The 19,454-nt window shown below is 40.9% G+C and overlaps 1 protein-coding gene across 1 annotated transcript; it reads right to left on the bottom strand.

Annotated features, from left to right (window-relative positions):
• Positions 1 to 407: 407 nt before the first annotated feature.
• Positions 408 to 18,544, bottom strand: ABHD5 (abhydrolase domain containing 5; the record flags this gene model as incomplete). Its single annotated transcript, XM_023529027.1, has 6 exons — positions 408 to 771; positions 1,383 to 1,569; positions 4,040 to 4,151; positions 6,545 to 6,699; positions 14,309 to 14,681; positions 18,454 to 18,544. Coding segments are annotated over 6 exons (1,008 nt in total), but the record flags the coding sequence as incomplete, so codon positions are not given.
• Positions 18,545 to 19,454: the final 910 nt, after the last annotated feature.

The following is a 19,454-nucleotide window of genomic DNA, read 5'->3' on the forward strand; positions in this document are numbered from 1 at the left end:
GAGAATTATATCACACGAAGGAGGATTCCAAGGAGTTGTTGCAGAGATGCCAGGATGGATCACATGGCTTTGCAGCCTTAAGTAGAGAACAGAGGAAAATCAGAAAAATTAACGCTAGTGATCGATTCCTATCTTTTTCACCAAAATGCTGTCCCATCATTCCATTTCAAAAACGAAGTGAAGTATGCTAAACAAGTGACAAATTTTTACATAAAAACACACTGAATTTTGATGCACTGTATCAGTTATTAGACATAGTAAATACAAGTAGACAAAGAAAATAAAGTGCACCTTACAGTATATAAAATATTTAGAAATCATTTTTAAAATAGGCAATATAGATTGAAATATAAAAAGTACCTGACATAGCATAGTTAGAAATGAAAAAAATTTCAGTTGAAAAATTACCATTTTTCAATACAGCAGAGGGACAAACCACCTTTTATTAAAGCTGTTAGATTCAGAGACTTGTATATTTCAACTTTGTGTAGGAGAAAGGAAAGGCATTCTTCTAGAAGGTACTAACTGGTTTAGATGTGCAAGCAGCTTCATAAAAGACTCATGTGCAAAGTACAGTCAGGAAGACTGCCTGGTTCTCTCGTATTCCTTACTCTTCGCAGACTGAATTACTGCTGAGGGAGCCATCAGGCGGCTGGTCTTCCCACATCGCCTTCACGGTGCTCAGTCCACAGAGTCACAGATGTCCTTTACTTTTTGGTTGAAGTCTTCTGGTTGATCTGCATACACATAATGCCCTGCCCCAAGAATGGCCTGGGAAAGGGAAAGCAGTCAGATGGTCAGTGAGTAAAAAGCATTTAATAAAACACAATGACATAAGCCAAGACACTTGGCAATGAAAGTGAGAACAGCTATATATAACTGAGATATAAAAGACTTAGCAACACTGTTCTGTAGCAATTAGCTATTATATATTTCCATCAAACAAAAAAATCTGAGATTAAAAAAACAATATATTGACTCTTACTAAATTTGAATATGCAAAAAAAAAAAAAAAAATTCTAAATTGACCACTAATGATAGGGCCAGCAGATGAACTGAACTGAGAAAGTGCTGCTTTGCTGAGGCGGAAGTTGGTCAAGGTGCTATTGGGTCTGTTTCTCTTTCAGTCTCTCTCACCTCAAAGACCCTATGGCTTTAGGGACAGGAGAAGCCCCTAAGAAAGGCAATTTGCTGTCTGGACACGAAAATTTGTGTGGGTCTAACCCTACTCCCTTAACAAGTCATATCAGGTTTCTGACTGAGGCTGCAGTTATAGCTCAGATGTGAAAGCACAGGATGACCTGAAATGCCACTGAAGACAAAAAAATATATATAACGGACTTAACCTACAACTGAAGACTCAAAATAAGCCACACACTTACTATTGTCTTCACGTATGAATGTGGTCGTGACGACTGGATGCTGGTGCCAGAATTGCCATCTATGCAGGATCGGGCGCCATAGATCACCGAAACTGGAATGTCAGGGTGCATTTTACCAATTCTCTGGAGCATTGGCCTTTTTGCCCATCCATAAGGAATTGTCATATTCTTGAACGCTGTTTCACCACTTTAAGGAAAGGGAGAAAATCACATACATGGCTTCTGGGGATGAGCATGTATCACACTCCCGCCTCTATCAAAACAGACTCATATTTAGCTTCCCCACTTAAGAAAAACCTCATCTTAAATAGAAAATAATTTACTAGAAAGTATAAGGAACAGACCCCACAGAAGATACATACCTCTGTATATACCCTGCAGAGGACATATGCTTTCATTAGGTAGACAAGGATGCTTAAAACTCTAATTCATCAAAAAAAAAAGTCATATTCTAAATCAAAACCTGTTTTTTCACTCTAACTTATTTCAAATGTAGAAGGTAGCTTTTCCACAGGTTCACGGAAAACCAGCCATGGCAAAGCCAATATCAAAATAAGAAGAAATTCAGATTAAGTATTCTTTGTGTAGTGTTTATAATTTTTATTTTCTACATATTATGAAGTTTGACATCTTAAAAATACCCTTCTGGCTGGAGAGAATCTGTGAATCCTGGAGCTAGCCAGTTCTCAGAAATGGCAAAGGACTCAATCAAGAACATGCCTCTGATATGCAAACTAACTGACCCAGAGCCTACCTCTTCTGATGCCCACACACCCCAGGAGGCAATATTCCTCTGCCCCTGGGGTAATCATCCCAGGGCAAGGACCAGGCAACTAGAGACCACCCTGTATCTTCGAGCCCACCGAAATTATTCAACTGGCCAATGCCCAGCTGTTCGCCCTGCCTTTCCTTTCCAAAGAACCCAACAAAGGTTCTCACCTGGACTCTCCCTTTGCTCCTGTCTTCTGCCACCTGACTAAAATTTGGTGCTTCCCTTGTGACCCCTTGGCATTCAGTGACCCTCCCTGCACCCTGGCCCCATTCTCTAGGACCTGTGACTATAATAAACTTTGTTTTCTTGAGCCTCTCCCGTGTCTTCTCCTGTGGCCACACCTGGCTGACCATCACATAAACGAACACAGAACACATTGCGAACTCCCAGGATGGGTCCATTTTTACTGTCATTTCTTCATCTCTCGCAGTGCTAGGCATAATTCTGAATTGCCTTTTACGAAGAATTCAAGTTCACAAGAAAGGCTACATGGCCGAATGTAATTGTTCTGAATGTGAGTGAGTGAAGAATAAAACACTAAGACCATGGAGGAAAATATATGATGTACCTTGATGGACAGACCACTAAAAACTGTTGGAACAAGTCAATAAAGTATGTAGACCTGATCCACCAGACTCAACTGCCCAGGGGTCACAAAACATCAATCTTCTGAGGACCCCAAATGTGTCCGGCCTCCCTCACTCTTGACAATCTCTAACCTGCTTTATTAAAAAGACTGAGGCTACAGCTACACCTCAGTAGCTTCCATGGCCGCAATCTGTAATAAAGTCGATGCACATATTCTCTGCCAGAAGTGAGCGGGGAGAAATGAGGAGGAAGAAGAAAGTGAGGGTGGCTGTCTCTGTATCTAACCTCTCAGCCTTTCACCCACACCTCAGTCTTAGGAAGGGTGAGGTGCCACTTCTATGTTTTAAAACATAAACCACGGCACACCTATACCAGACTCATCTGAAGCACATGGCAAAGATGTAGCCTAGAACTGCTAAATCAGAGTCTTAGAAACAAGCCTCGGGAACCACTTTTCTGCTGAGCTCCCCCAGTAATTCGGGTACAGAAGGAAGCATGAGAACTGGAGCTCTCATCTTCATACTCCCTTCTTGACCCTCTCCTTAGTGACTCTAGAGTCTTGTCTTTCAGGCTCCTCCTAGGTCCCCACGATCTCCAGGCTCTGCGTTCTCCTCTGGCTCCTTACACCTAACATCCACGAGTCATACATATTTTTAAAAATACCTTTGTTTGGCCCTCTATACTATACTCTCTCCTTCTAATCACAGTCAAAATACATACCGAATTCTCCTCTCCCTCCACCCAGCCCATTTACTCAGCAGCATTTCTCATGCTGATCTATACACGTTTAGAGCTGCTCAGTAAAGGGAGCTGCAATGATCAAATGAACTTAAAAAATGCTGCGAAGCATCTCCCATGCACTTGAGAGATTTAATACTTTTTGGCAAAGGTTCTAAGGGGATCTGTGGCACAGAAAACCAATGACTTCTGTTGAACCCAGCACTCCTTTTTTGTAGAACACACAGACTCAGTTTGGGAATGCTGTTTTATTTGAAATCTTCTTTATCTCTCAACGCTACCTACCTCCTAGAGATGCCCAAGACCAAGACTTCCGCAACTTACCCATAAGAACTTTAGGGCAAGAAAATATGTCTTGCTTTTTAATCTCCCATCAGAATGTCTTACACAGTAGGTACTCCATGAATAGATGAGTAAATTAAACAGTATTAGTCATTTAACTACTTGTCCTTTTAAATTTAGTCGTTTAACTACTGATAATCTCCCAGACTATTCACATATTCTCGAAAAAGAAAAGTCTAAAACACAAACACAGCACACTGAGAATGATAACCTTTACCTTGGAGTCTGCACATTACAGTGGTAGATGTATTCTGTCACAGTATCGTCTTCAAACATCGAAGAATACTTTCGTTTGAAATCAGGCCTTAAACGTTGTACTAGACTTAAACCTGTTTAACAGAAAATGAATGTTTTAAATCACATGTATGTTTTAAATTATAATTAATGCATAGACTAACATAGAAAGTTTTAGTGTTTGCTTATATGAGTACTATGTGATTACACACACATGTAATCAAATATATATTTTAGGTATAAAAAAGCACATTCCTTGAAGCTGTTCTTCTCAAGTTCCCTAAGGAAAGCTTAAAACAAGAATTAAAGAGTGTTTCATATTGACTTACAGATGTGCTTTAGTTCAAAAACATATGTTAGTTTTCTAAGACTTATTTTTGTAGGAAAATAAATTCTACTAAACATGGCAGGTGAATAAAGCAGCTCGTACATAAAATTAACTTATTAACTTGTATTTCTCCAATAATTACAACATATTAGCATCTAAATGAAGTAAATTGGGATGGATATATATATACATATATATATATATTTACACACGCACACACACACACACACACACACACACACACACACACAATTTCTGTGAAAAAAATAAATTCATTTTCTTCCTGGGACATTAGCAATACTCCCTGCTAAGGAAACCCATCGTGGCTCCCATGCTCCCACTGAGTGAGAGGCAGCGCGAGGCCCCCAAAGGAAAGAGGATGGAGAGCAGGAGACTTTGGTCACTGGTTCCCTTTCTGGGGCCCCGGAAACTGGCCAGTTTCCCTGTCTGCTATTACTGCCTATTACTCTAGCAAGGTCTTATTTCTTTAGTGGCCTTCCTTCCTGTTTCTGAAGGAGTTATACAGCTCCATCAAGATTTTCATGATGCAGTTGATATTCTTCATTACTGCTCACCGCCACTGCCACGTGCAAGCAATAGTGGGAGGCACCCTCCCTCCACCACCATGGTCTCCCAATTTCTTTCCATACTTTATTTTTCCCACAATTGCTACCTGTGTATCTGTGATCAAGTAAAATCACTTTGTATCTCAAGGCTCTACAGACTGAACGAAGCTAAAGGAGGACCAGGCGCTGAAGAGGGAGTGGCTCCACGTGGGCAGGAGAAACAGGCTACGAGAGCACTGAGGGAGTGCAGGGCGGTCACCGATTTAATCCCTGTGCCCTCTTTGATCCCTGCAGCCCCACTGGTCTCTCCATCCCAAGGGATGGCACCAGGGCGAGGAGGGGCGAGGTCCCGGCAGATGGGAGCAGAATCAGGGTCACCTATGCAGCAGTGATTCCCACACCCTCACTCACCCCCCCAACCCTCTCTTCTTTCTAACAGAACCGGATTCTTGTGTATCAATTAGGTGGCAACGTGCCAGGAAAGCAGGCCCCTCACTCCAGCCACTGCGAACAGATCATGATTATCAGTCACAGAAATTTAATTTTTCTTTTGCTGATGGAAGAACTAGGGGTGGGCAGAGACATAAAGGGAGGTGTCTCTTGGAACCTTCGAAGAAAGACTTTCTTCCCTGACAAAGAGAAGACCATTTTCTGTGCTCCCTGTTCTTCTTGCTCAGAGTGCTGCTTTGTGAGATGATGCTTCCTGCTATAGCAGCCATCAAACAACTGTGAGAAAAACGGTCAAGGGAATGACAGTTCCCGGCCCAAACCCTAACATCAATGAGCAAGCTACTAAGACAAATGCTAAAACCACCTGCCTCCAGACGGCTTGTTAAGGAAATAATAAAAGGCCTTATGGTTTAAGCCACTTCGGTGTTCAGTTACTTGCAGCTAACAGCACTTCTAACTGATACAAGTTATGAGAGCGTAAGGCAGAGGTCCAGGCCATCACCATCTGTGACAACGAGGGAAGGAGATTCTCTTGGCTTTGGGACTGAAACAGAGAAGTTCAGAGTCAAATGAACTTAAATCAGAGACCAAACACTGGTACCTTAAAATATAATCAGAATTACAAAACAGGAGTCCCTGAAATCACTGTGGAAAAGGATGACTCTACCCTCTTAACAATGACATTATAGGGCAAGAAAGGAATCCGTGAGCATGATGATGCCTGTTATCCCCACTGTCTATCTGGTCAGGCTTTGTCATTTGCAGCTGGATATCATCAACGGGACAAACGCTCTCTAAGCAGCTCTCTAATGCTTACCGACAGGGCGACAGGGCGATGTGGCACTTGTCCCCAGGCCCTGGGCTGACTGACCTCACCCTCAGCATCCCCGCCTTCTCAGCTTGTTAATTATTGTTAATTACAGGTAATGTTTACAATACAGACTCCTCCTGAGGAGAAGAGCCTGGTTTCATTCCTCTTTACCCGCAGACTGGCACTCTTTAGACAGGGAGGAGAAAAAGTTAGGTTCGGTTTTTTTCGTTGCTTGTTTTTAAGATTTTCACTAATAATGGTGAGCAGTCGATACTCCTCTACTGCGAATCTGTAAACATTCTGCTTTCCTAGGATGCAGATACGAGAACTCACCAAAGGGTCCTGCAATCCTGAGGCCGGCTAAAGGGTTGAAGGGAGTCAGTGCTGCCCCCAGGGCTCGGATCCAAACTGGAATTGGTCTGTCTTGATCAGCAGGGTCTGGTCGCTCAGGAAAACCCCAAGGCTCCACTAAAATAAGATGACTAACCCTGTGGGGGAAAGAACAGGTTTAAGTTCATTTGGCAAATTCACCCTAGGACTCTCCAGAATTAACACGATTTATGATGTAAAGGTAGAATGAACCACCCTCCAAAATCTTCACGTTAAAGAGAAGACTAATGGCTGAACAGGTCACACCACGCTCTTATCACATGTAAACTTCTGAGATCTGGTAGGATTTCAGAGGTGTATGGTAGAAAAAAGGCTTCGTTTTTCATATATCTAAGGTATATGATAACTGTGTGACCACTCTTGAGAAATGGCATTTGTTGTTGTTGCTGTTGAAACTACACTCTGGCAGATGATACAGATCACTGGCCACACAGGAAAACCCAATAGTTCCATCTGTCTCAAGGTCGACACTGCAGAAATGACCGAAGATTAATATTACACTCATAAAATAGCCTCAGACACCAACGATAGCTACCTTCTGTGAACCAACCATTCTAAAAATTTAGGAGGCGTTAGGACTTTAGATGGGTTCAAAAGGACTTTAAATGGGCTTTTCACAGACATAAGGATAATATCATGATACAGGCTGAAAACATATCTCCTGGTTTTAGATTCTAGCTTGATGAACGGGAACACATCTACCGTACCCATGACATCAGGTTAAAACTGGCCTTAGATTCTGTTCTTAATCCCTTCCTAATTTTCCTTCTTACTGACCAAAGAGCTAGAAAATCTTCAGCCTAACCTCTAAACATAAATATCAAGCTGTTTCGCATCGCTAATAGTTTAAATTTTTCCATCTAATGAAACCGCTTCCTGATGAGGGAAAGCCAGAACCATCCGCAGTGCTTCCATGAGGCTGCATCATGGTGTTACATACGATACATCATGAAGACCCGACACAAAGCATGAAGGTTCTCCTGACACAAAATGGTTTTCAACAAGATGATCTCCAAACAGCCAACAAATGCCAGCAAAAATCTCCAAGGATGAACTGACAATGATTCTAAAGTCCCTTTCCTAAGTCATAATTGAAATAAAAAGGTAAAGAAACCAGAACATGGGCATTGATGGCTATTATTCCCAACATAAAATGTTTTATTATTTTTGCCAGCTACAATAAGGTTGAGTTAGTAACGAGCCCTTTGCTTTGACTGCATTTTCTCAAATGGAAAGCTTCAGAGCACAGACCCAGAGCACAGAGCTCTAAAGGCCCTTGGAGAATACTCAGTCCAATCTTTCATCTCACAGAAGAGAAGGAAGCTGAGATGCACCTGCTCCAAGACATAAAGCTAGTTAAAGAAGAACTAGGGCTAAAATCCGCGTCTCCTGACTCCAGTACACAAACAGGTGCCAAGCCATCCGGCAGAAGGCTCTCTCTCCGAAGAACAGGCCAAGCGACGTAAAATAAACATATTAGTAAAAGTAAAGTTTAACTTTAATCAACATTATGCTCTAGATTTCATAGCATCAAGACTTACAGAATGTAACTATGAATCTGCTTGGGGATGAGTGATGCTTGAGATTCCCACAGACTGAGTGTCTTTACTGCTTACAAATTTTATAAGGCTATTTTCTAACAGTGTATGGGAGGGGAACAGAAATTTTTTTGTTTTGTTTTGATGGCTTATGTGCATTTTATTGGTTTTCTTTCAGAATGTTTTGTTTTTGATAGCAAAGACTGTCTCTGATATTTTGACTTCCTCCCACATTCCTCTTATGTAAGCCCACAATGAGAATTGAGGAAGGGGGTGGGGGTGGCATGTCAGAGGTATGAGTAGAATTTATGAAACAGCCACCTAGTTGAAAGCAGCAGTCATGTTAGGAAATAGCTAGCATTATTCACTATTGACTTACCTTCTAAAAAGAAAAATAAACTTCTTAAAACATACTCTATCCTAAAAGATGATTAAAATTTTGTTATAGGATTTTGCCCAGTCTGCTCTAGGCTCTTAGTGATCTGCTAACCCAAGGGGAAGGACAAAGGCAAACCTGAGAGGGCGGGAAAGTCTCATTTAGTTCTAGCTGAGTGATCGTTTTGTCTTGACCTTAGTTTTGGTTTGCCTTATTTAACGTGGATCTTCGAAATATTATCCCTAGGTAAAAATACCAATTTAACAAATTATGCAAAGTATATACACTAGAGCGGATGACTTTTTTTTTTTTTTTTGGAAAGGGAGTCAATTGTCCTAACAATTGTTCAATTCTTTATCTTCAGCCTAGCATGGCACTTAACACATGGTAGATGCTCAGTAAACATTTGGAATATTACATTTTTCCATGTTTCCTCTTGGCCCTTGTCTACGAGGATATACAAACTTTACAAAGTATAATCATGGGGTAAGCATGGGAGTTAGCCTGGTCTGGATTTTCAAGTCCCCAATATGACATTAGAACATCACAGTTATTTCTTATAGTAATCTCACAGGTCGTTACTCAGTAGTAGTAGTACAATCCATTTAGACAGCCAGAGTCTAAAACTGTATAATTTGGAATAGGAAAGCATATAACGAGCATGAGTATCACACACACACACACACACACACACACACACACACACACACACACACACACACAAATCCTTACTGAGGTCAAAACATTTTGAAAACAATTTTTAAAAGCTCTGCAACAATGTCTAAACTGGAGTTACATATTATCTGCTTCCACTATAGGTAAAAGACCTCAGAAAATAACTGGGCTTATTTTTAGTTGTAAGGATTTTAAATGAGATAGACCATGCAAAGCACCTCGGGCACTGGCTACTAAATAATAAATATCAAGTGTTAGCTAGTTGTAGCAGTAAAAATAGGATGACTATTAGAAAAGAATTTATCCCAGGGAGCATGGGAGACAGTGGCTGGGACCACGTGAGCAGCAAGTAATTTAACTTTTATCACTCAGGAAAGCCTGATCACAGGTTTTAGCTCACAGGTTATTATAATCTTGTACTAGACCAAGTTACCTATCTTCTCATCTCCTTTTCTAGTGAAAAGGTCATTTCATTTGATAGAAGTTATTTGGTTTTAATGAATATCTAAACTATTAGAGTAATCCAGACCCTACCCTCTAATATTCCATACAAGACAACCTGATGGGATTGTAAATTCACACCTAAGATTAAGAGATGGGTCTAGCCAGACAGCATATGTGAGTCACCTATCAGACATCTTTGTCAAAAATCAGAGGCTCATTCAAACTACAGGAAAAACAAAGAACCAGTAGAGCAGGAACAAGAGAAGAGCCCATCAGTTTCAAAACATACAGAGGCGCTCTTCTCCAGGTTAGCCCGTGGCGTAGGTCTCAAGGTGGGAGACGGTAAGCAGATGACAGCACAAAGGGTAGAGCGGTGGACAGCGCAACGGCTCTGACTCGCTGGGACAGGTGAGTCTAAACGCTAACGAGGGTACATAAACCTGACTTTCACATGTTTTAAGTCCAGCCACCAGCCAGAAATACAAGGAGGAGGACAGACCCAGAACCAAAATGCTCAAGGGAGCTTACAGGACCTATTTATGGAGCAAGGAAAGGGAAGAAACAGGACCAGAAAGAATTCTAGTCAGTGCACGAATGAGGGTTTCTGAAGATGGAGTTGGCCCGAGGCCACTGTGCGGAGGCAGCAGGTCCGACATCAGATCAAGCAGAACAGCCTTTTTTCTCAACAGGGGCCAACAAGAGATGCTCAGCCCGGCTCTGCAGTCAGCGGGCAGAGCTAGGAGAAGTCAAAAGGTCAGATGACCTGGAAACCTTTTAGGAGACAAAACCAGCTGTAACCTACTCTACTGTAACTTGGAAGGAGTCTCTTGGCTAAACACTTTCTAAGGTAATAAAAGTTTCCTAGGGCCCTTTTCCTTAGTCTAGAACAAACACCTATAAAACACAGACAGTCTTTGTACAGGGACTGAGCAGCTGGATCCTGAAGGAATGCAAGATTAAAAGAGAAAAATAGCACATGGATAAAAGAAAGGGGAAGGCGTCTCTGGCTGCTACTGCTGGCTTACCCTGCTCTCCCGCCATGCCCGCCGTAAGGTGGTCAGACACTGCTTGATGAAGAAGGCTTTACAACACCCCGCACAGTGAGTGGCCCTGTCCGTGACCCAGCACACTAATCTACAAGTGAGATTACGGATGGCACCTCTAGTTATCACAGGTCGTGTTAAGAGGACTGAATGAACTAAGGTCATTTGGGGGAAGGGACGTTGATAGGGGTTGTGCCCCTATCTGGAGTAATCTATTAGCCAGTTCGTGACTTCTCTGCCCACCAGTCACATGGCTTTCCAGAATGGCCCAGGTGTCCACCTAGCAAAAGGCCTTTGCAAGTTCTGTCCCCACGGCCTGGAATGCTCTCCCGCCACTCCCTTTTGAGACATCAACCTCAGCTCAAATTGCACTTCTTTAGGGAACCATATTGGACTCCAGACTGGGTCAGGTGCTCATCAAGAGTTCTCACAGAACTCCCACCTCCCCTTCACAGCCCACATCACAGCTGTCACGCTACTCACATGGTTATTTGTGTCTCCTTCCCCAAGACACTGTAAGCCTTACAAGTACATAAAGTCATTCAACATTCAAACACAACCAATCTGCTAGGTTATAATGTTAGAGTATTTTATTCATTACCAATATTTCAAAGAAGGAATCAACCAGGTACTTTTACAAAAAGCATTACAATTGCTGAATACTCAGTTTTTCATCAGTCTCAAGAATCTGGAGGGAGATATGGGGTCACTGCCACAAGTTAGGCTATGAAACAACTTTTATAGACAGAGCCACTCATCTGCTCATAGAGATGAAGCACCCAGGCTGACCTAATGGACCAAAACTCGAAAAAAAAAAACTGGTCAGTTTTTATTTGTTCTCTATCAGAAGAATCCTTCCTAAACAAGTCCATGAACGTAGGCACTTTTACTCTTCTCCTCAAACTGTCCTAAAAAACAGACAAAGAACAGAAGAATGGGGAGGCCCATAAAGGAGAAAGACAGAAACAGGTATAAACTGGGACACTAAGTCCCAACAAGTAAAATGTTATCTTTGTGGTTTTTTCCCCTCTATGCATAGAAACAACAGAAATTAAAGAGTTATGTTTTACTTAAGAAAACATTATATTTGTTATCCCTGAGGAGGCAAAGAAAAAAGTAACATTCTCAAAGTCCATTAGGAGAAAAAGAGAGAGAGAAAGAGAAAGAAAAGATGCACAGTGAGCGAAGGAAAGTAACCGAGTCTCATTTGGTCTCCATTTTACCCCTTTTCCCCACCCTCTCACCTGGCTTCCCTAGCCCCACAAAATCTTTCTGAAATGCAAAGATTTATGTTAATCTCATGACAGAATAAAAACAGTACTTGTGGAGCAGATTATGCATGGGAGGGGCAGGGATCTGTACCTTCTTCTTAATTTTATTGTAAACTCAAAACTACCCGCCTCCCCAAATACAAATCTTAAAAAAAAAAAAAAAAAAAGAGGTCCTTGGATCAAGTGAAAGTTGGATAAATGGCATTTAGAATAGGTCATTCTATACTTGTTTAGTTAACACTGGTAAAAGATAAACTGAAACATATTAAAAATTTTAAGAGTTTGAGCAAAAATCGATTCGAATCGGGCAGCGCCAAACCAGAAGTGGTTAGGAGTATCCCACCGACAGAAGCCAGGGCAAGGTCTGGTGGTTTGTGGTTTGTTGTCCTTGGGCTTCGATTTCGTAATCTTGAGGCGTTTACAGGCTTAGACGTGATTTGTTAGCGTGGGCCTCAGCGTCAGAGCCACATCAGTCTAGCAGCCTCCTTGTTTCATTCATTCATCACTGGACACCCACTGGGTGCCATGCAGTGTTCTGACTGAACTTCCTTCAGGATTTCAGAGATCTGAAAATATAGAGAACCTCTGTTTCAAAGTTAACTTGTGTTTAATAATTTAAGTTATGCAGCTACAAATATAGGCTTGAATATTCAAAATGTTCCACAGAGTTGGGCAGCAGTCAGCCAGTTTAAACATGCGGATTGTTTCAAGCACTCTCATAGTCAGCCATTGCTAATACTTAGTGGTTCTTGGTCCTGACACAGTACTTTATTTCTATCCTTAGAAACAAATGTTCAAAGATCATTTTCTATAAATGATGTGAGTCCAAGGCCAGGATCACTGGCTTTGTTTTAGATACTAGTTCTCTCCCCCATGTCATTCAAAATATGTTGCTATTCTCTCTTATAGATGATTTGTAAAGTGGTCATTACCTTCTGTATTAACAACCCCATTTCTTTTCATAGCTGCAAATGAAAATCTCACCAACTGACCTAAATAACAGATAGCTATGAAGGGTCAGGATCCTAAGATTCAGGGGTTTCATGACCAGAGTCTGGCCCACAGAGTCCCGTGTCATATCTCCTAGGGACAAATACCACAGGACGAATGTAATAAACACCTGGTAAGAAACAAAGAAAGCCCGACCTCTATTACATCTGTCCTGTGGTATCCAGAAAAGTATCCACTTCCTTCTCTTACTTTTGCCACAAATACAGGTAGGTGTTTGTCACTGAGAGTAGGACACATTGAAGACAGTACCCCTAAAAGGCCAACCAGAAGAGAATTTGGGTTTCTTTTGAAAGAACAGGTCTGCCAGCTGACAAGATTATTATCCTCTAGCACACATAGGACTGCAAACTCTCCAGAAAAATCAAGTGTAAATGCTTAAGTTTAGACAAAGAATCTGTAGAGAAAACGCTGGCTGTTCCAGAGAAGAAAAGCTCAGGTACACAGGGCTGCTAATCCATATATCAAATTCTGCACGGACGGCACACCTGGAGTTAGGCAGTGGGCAGCCTCACAGGCGCATACATGCACTCTGAAAATGCCATCATTCCCTGTCTCAGCAGCAGGCCTCAATGTCACAGCTGGTTGCAATTTTGGACTTAAAACAGTCCAATGGAAAAATACACTGGCAACACAAATGTGTTAATCTTTTTGTATCTTTCCAAAAGATGAAAAAAACAGGAATGAGCTTTTCTTCTATTTTCTTAGCACTTTAATGTGACCTCCCCTCAGAATAGCAACATAAATAATAGGAAACGGCACAAGGAAAAGTACAGAAAGGAGATGCTACAGAGATTCTGAAACAGACAACAATTCAAGGACTCGGGAAAATAATTCTAGAAGAATAAAAGTTAGGGCACGGTATTATTAAAAACCCTGCAAGATACCCTATGCAGGTATATCTTCTGTAGTTTAGATAAGAGGAAACTAAAGCTTAGAGGTTAAGTGATCTGCTAAGCCAAAAGACAGCGCTAGCCCTAGGTCTTTTAATTTCTAACCTTCCACTCTCCTATTACAGCTTACTATAACCTGGAAAAGGTTAACAAAAAACTTTCTGGATCCATAGGTCTAATGACAATAATAATAAGCATTACTAAAACGACAATTTTTACTTGTAGCTTAAATTGTATGCATTTTGACAAAATAGAAAAGTCCTTTCTCAAGCTTTCTATCAATGTGTAATAGGAAAATCTGACATCATTATTTCAGCTACTAAATTGGCCATTGGCTGTGACTATCTGGTCTACAGGGTCCTTTAGGAGAACGTCTTAGAAAGCTCAGGTACCACAACCACCAAGGACGAGAACGCGAGAGCAGCACGTGGGTGCCTCTCTTCTGCCACAATCACTTACCTTGAAGGGTACTTCAGTGAGTAAGCAGTGGCCAAGAACCCACCGAGGTTGTGTCCAAGCAAGATCACTTTGTTCAATCCCAGGACACATCTCCACTCTTCGATCGATTCCACAAACTGATTCTCTACTTCTTCCGCATCGTTGTCAAACCTGGGTCTGCTACTTCGTCCGAAGCCCAACAGGTCAAAAGCATAGACGGGTCTATTGGTGCAAAGATCTCCAAAATTTAGTGCCCAGAGTCCAAGACCTCCTCCGAAACCGTGGAGGAGGACAAGCGGAGTCTTATTTGAAATACCGTGAGAACACTTCAGTGTCCATATTTTATTTCCATTAGATATATGAACAGATTCTTTTTTGTATGTGCAGGGGACACCTAATAAAAACATAAAAGAGAAATTTGGCTTAGCTTCACTACTTCTGAGAAGGGGAGTTTCTTAGAGCAATCAGAAACTAATAATTTAGAAATCATCTGGTGCTCATTTAGATGATTTTAGCCTTTATTATGTCATCCCTAAAAATATACATATACATTTCACTGAAGGACGTAATTCTTAACCATATTTTACATTTAAGTGGGAAGATCCATTTCAGACAAGTCTGAAGTACCTGTGGCCAAGGTCTTTGGCAAGTCATGTTAGCTCTTTGGACATCTATGAAATGAAAATTTTACACTGTGGAACTGGAGAGGAACTCAGTGTTCATTGGATCCACTAGTTTTGACAACAATAACAAAAGAATGCCACCTTGAATCTGTCTAACATGTGAAGATTAAGCATTGAAGATTGAAGTTCAGACTCAAAGAAACATTTTTCCCTAAAAAGTAAATCATTAGAGAGTCTAGCCAGGGGTTTGTCAACTTTATTAATCTTCTCAAAGAATGAGCTTTCTGTTGCATTTATTTTTTTTCTATTCTTTTCTCGATTTCATTTAATTCTGCTCTAGTTCTAATTATGTCCTTCATTTGTTGTTCTTTTTCTAGTTTTTTAAGATGTAGTGTTAAGTTGTTTATTTGGGCTCTTATTTTTTGAGACAGGCCTATAATAATATGAACTTTCCTCTTATTACCGCTTTTGCTGTGTCTCCCAGATTTTGATATGTTTCTATGTATCTCTTGATCTCTTTTTATTAAAGATGTGGTATACACATATACAATGGAATATTACTTAGCTATAAGAAAAGATGAAATATTGGCATTCGCGACAACATGAGTGGATCTTGAGATAATCATGCTAAGTGAAATAAGACGGAAAAAGTTGAATACCACATGGTATCACTCATATGTGGGATATAAATCGAAAAGCAACAAACAAACAAGACAAACAAACAGAGACTCATGAACATGGACAGTGGATTGGTGGTTTCCAGAGGGTGGGGGGGATGGGTAGATAAGGGTAAAAAGGGGTCAAATATTTGGTGGCAGAAGGATCTCTAATTATGGGTGGTGAATATATAATGCAATATATATATGACATACTGTTGAATGATACACTTGAAACTTTTTGGATTGTGATGATCAATGTCACCCTTAAAATTTTTAATTAAAAAAAGTAAATCATGAATTTAGGGAAAGATTAACAGTATCTGTATTAAACATGTAACTGAAATTTTAAGTCACTTCAGAGTTAAGTAGCAAAAAGGTGACAGGGTATGGTAGGAACTCAGCAGGAGGCACCAAGCAGTGAGTTCAAGTCTAACAATCTCTAGAAAATGCAAATAATCACAATTTTGTAAAAACTCTTAATTGGCCTTCAATGCTGTGGGACTAAATACTTTAAGTCTCCCCCAAAATAGCCTAAGATGAAACTAATTTGAAATTCATTTAATTAAATTATTAACTGAATAGCTATACTTTAAAGGTACCCTTTACTTATGTGTGTGTATTCGTCTACAGTGGACAAACACTGAAGAACCAGGAGTTTCTGCCCTTTAATGAAAGACATAATCTCAGGTTTTGCATGCAGAGTGGTAGCAGAGAAAACGCAGCATTCATTGGGGTATTAACTGAGCCTGTGCCCCCGAGTTGGGGGAAATGCCACCAGTTTTGAAGAGACGATCCTGCACTGATGCCAAACCGAACCACATCAGCATTTGGGACACCGATGTCTGCACGTTCCCACGGAGCCCATCTGTGGCCTCCATTTGAGAGCTCACTCCACTTGCTTTCACATCTGATACTGGACCAGGGGCCAATTCTCACTCTTATTTGCATCCTTAGAACCTAGCAGTAGGGACTCAGTATGTTTGTTAAATGTATGAATTGAGGATCTAGCACCCTTTTTCATCTCCTGTCAAGAATTTTGTGTGTTTCCAAAAACTTGATGAGAAAAAAATATAATACCAAACTCAAGAACACTGTTTAGTGTGTCACTGGGTCAAGGGTTAGGGATATATGTGACAGAACTAGCAAAGAGGACACACATAAACAAAGGTACGCACAGTCACAGAATGCAAAGCTGCTGCATGGCATGATTAAGTCCCGCTTTCCTCATCAGTCAGCACCCTGCTGGGGATGCCCCCGCTGCCGGGTGTCAGGCACCCAGACGCTGGGCGAGGAAGGCGGAGGGGTGACCTCCAACACATCCACCTGCGGCAGCATGTGGAGCATCTTCCTCAGAAGGTTCTTGTCACGCTCACGACCCTGAGTTGGCCCTTTTGGCACCCCGACCAGAGCGAGGTATCGGCCACCTTGAAGTGCCACCCACTCCACCATGGGAACAATATGTATCATGAGCATGAAGTTAACATTGAACTCCACAGGGTGATGTGGATCTAGGTGGCCTAGAGGCACGGGGCAAGTCACAGCCCATGTCCCACACATTCAAGTTCGGCTGCTTATAAGAAATTTATTTTAGTAAACCACAGTGACAACTTTCTCAGCTTTGTAGAGAACAAGATTACTCAAGTATACATAGTGAGTAGAAATTTATTTTCATGCTAAAAAAATCCATGTAAGTTTACTAATGATCTCTTCCTATTGATATATCCAGGTAAGGTCACTTATACCTGAGTCATTCAAATGCACAAACAAGAAAATTCATTTGTGGTAGAGAGGACGAAAAACAGTCATGGACAAACATCTGCACATACATATGTGATAATCATGCATGTGAAGCGCACTGCTTAATCCACTCTTCTAATGTGCATCAGCAGAACAAAACTGCACAATAAACACTATTAAAAGTATAGTATACCCACAGAATCCTGGGAACACCCTAACAATACGAGTTTGGGTGAATTTCAGTGCCCATAACAAACAAAAAAAGGTTTCTGTACCACTATAAATGGAGAATTAAAGAATTCCAGAATACCAGAACCAGAGAGAATTCTAAAGATCATTCGTTTTATAGGTAAATATAGGAAGCTAAGAAAAGTATCTTGCCCAAGATCCTGTAACAACCTGATTGCAGATCTGGGCCTAGACCAGGTTACCTTGTTCTGGTCCAGAATTTGTTTCACTCTATAAGGCTACCTGCTCTGGAACACATCCAGCCTATTCTCAGAGTACAGTCTGGGGACCTCTGGGGAATTCCTGAAACCTTTCTTAAGAGATCTACAAGGTCAAAACTGTTTTCATAATAATACTAAGTCTTTATTTGCCTTCTCATTCTCATTCTTTGATGGGTATACAGTGGAGTTTTCCAGAGATCACAAAATATGTGATTACCAACAACGAAAGACAGAAGGAAACATGAGAACGCAGCTGCCTCACGTTAAGGCGGACATTAAAGAGATCTGCAAACATGTACACAGCGCTACTCCACTCACCACATTTCTGTTTGGAAACTAGTTAGTTTTAGAAAACATGTTCTTTATTTTAACCTGTAATAGGTTTATTACTATTATTTAAACATAAATTTAACATATTTGAAATTATTCGGTTTAAATTTCTAATATGGTAAATTTTGATAACTATAACCTATAAACAAAGCTCCTAAGGGCCCTACTAATTTAAGAGTATAACAGGGACCCAAGACCAGATGTTTGAGAACCTCTCCACATTGACACACTTGATGACATGGAAAAGAAAAAGAAGTTCTTTTGTTAACAAGTAACACACCACAGAATTACCGTCGGTTTCAGGACAATGCGAATATTGGACCTGTTTTAGCAAAGAGCTCAGTTAACTTACAAGACAAAAACCTTACATTTTAAAATTTTCTCTTCAGCTTCTTTAAGGTGTGATGTAGACGAAGGGCACCATGTGGGAAGCCAACCAGTTAGCCATCCTGACCTAGAGCATCAAAACAAAATACAAATAGGTGAGAAAATGTTCTTCTCAACTCCCAACTGTTATATGAAGAGAAGGAACGGAGAATAGGAAACATACGCCTGCGTTACGGTGAAGCTATATGTGACAAAATTCACCTAACGGGCACAAAGCATTGTGATAAAGTACTGGGATTAAGGTACTCAACTTCAGCCTGTGAACTTGCAAGTGGATATCAAAGTGCATCTTATCTTAGTGGATAGGCAGATTCTAAATAATCAAGCAGAGATTAAAAATGGGCAGAACAAGAAAAGGCAACAAAGGCGGTCCCCCCCCCCCCAATTGAGAGACAGCCTCTTATCAAGGCAGAAGTGCAAAAAAAGTTAAAGACGATGAATATTCATTACAATGGGAGGTTCATAGCAGGTATAAAATGTACCTGCTATGAGGGCTGAGAGAAATCTTATTAAAATGTGAGATTATTTTTATAAAAAGGCTTCAAAATCTCATAGTTATGGTTAGAACACACCCCTAATACAAATGCAGGGGACTGGCCCATGTACAATCTGCCTAGGGTGAACTGGTTAACTGTTAATGGAAAATCTTTGAGTTCCGGCAAACAGTAGATGAAAAGAATGACCCAGGCATTTGGCAGAAGACAGCTGAACAAAGAGAAAAAGGAAATAAGCCTGAGACTGCAAGTGAGGAAACGTGTGGGGAGGCTGGAACTGACATGCTTTGCTAATAGCTATTATATTAGCTTGCTAATAGCTAACCAGAAAGAAGAGCATGAGCCTTGAACTCCTGGCCTGGCATCAGTGGACCACAGGCTTACTTTAACAGTCTGAGGTAAGGGAGCGCTTCAGCAGCCACATGACAGCAAGGGTTCAGTACCTGACCACTATGATTTAAAGTGAGAACTTTCTGATGAATGAATTA

The sequence above is a fragment of the Pteropus vampyrus genome, unplaced genomic scaffold (assembly GCF_000151845.1).
Source record: "Pteropus vampyrus isolate Shadow unplaced genomic scaffold, Pvam_2.0 Scaffold35, whole genome shotgun sequence".
In the NCBI taxonomy this organism is placed as follows: domain Eukaryota; kingdom Metazoa; phylum Chordata; class Mammalia; order Chiroptera; family Pteropodidae; genus Pteropus; species Pteropus vampyrus.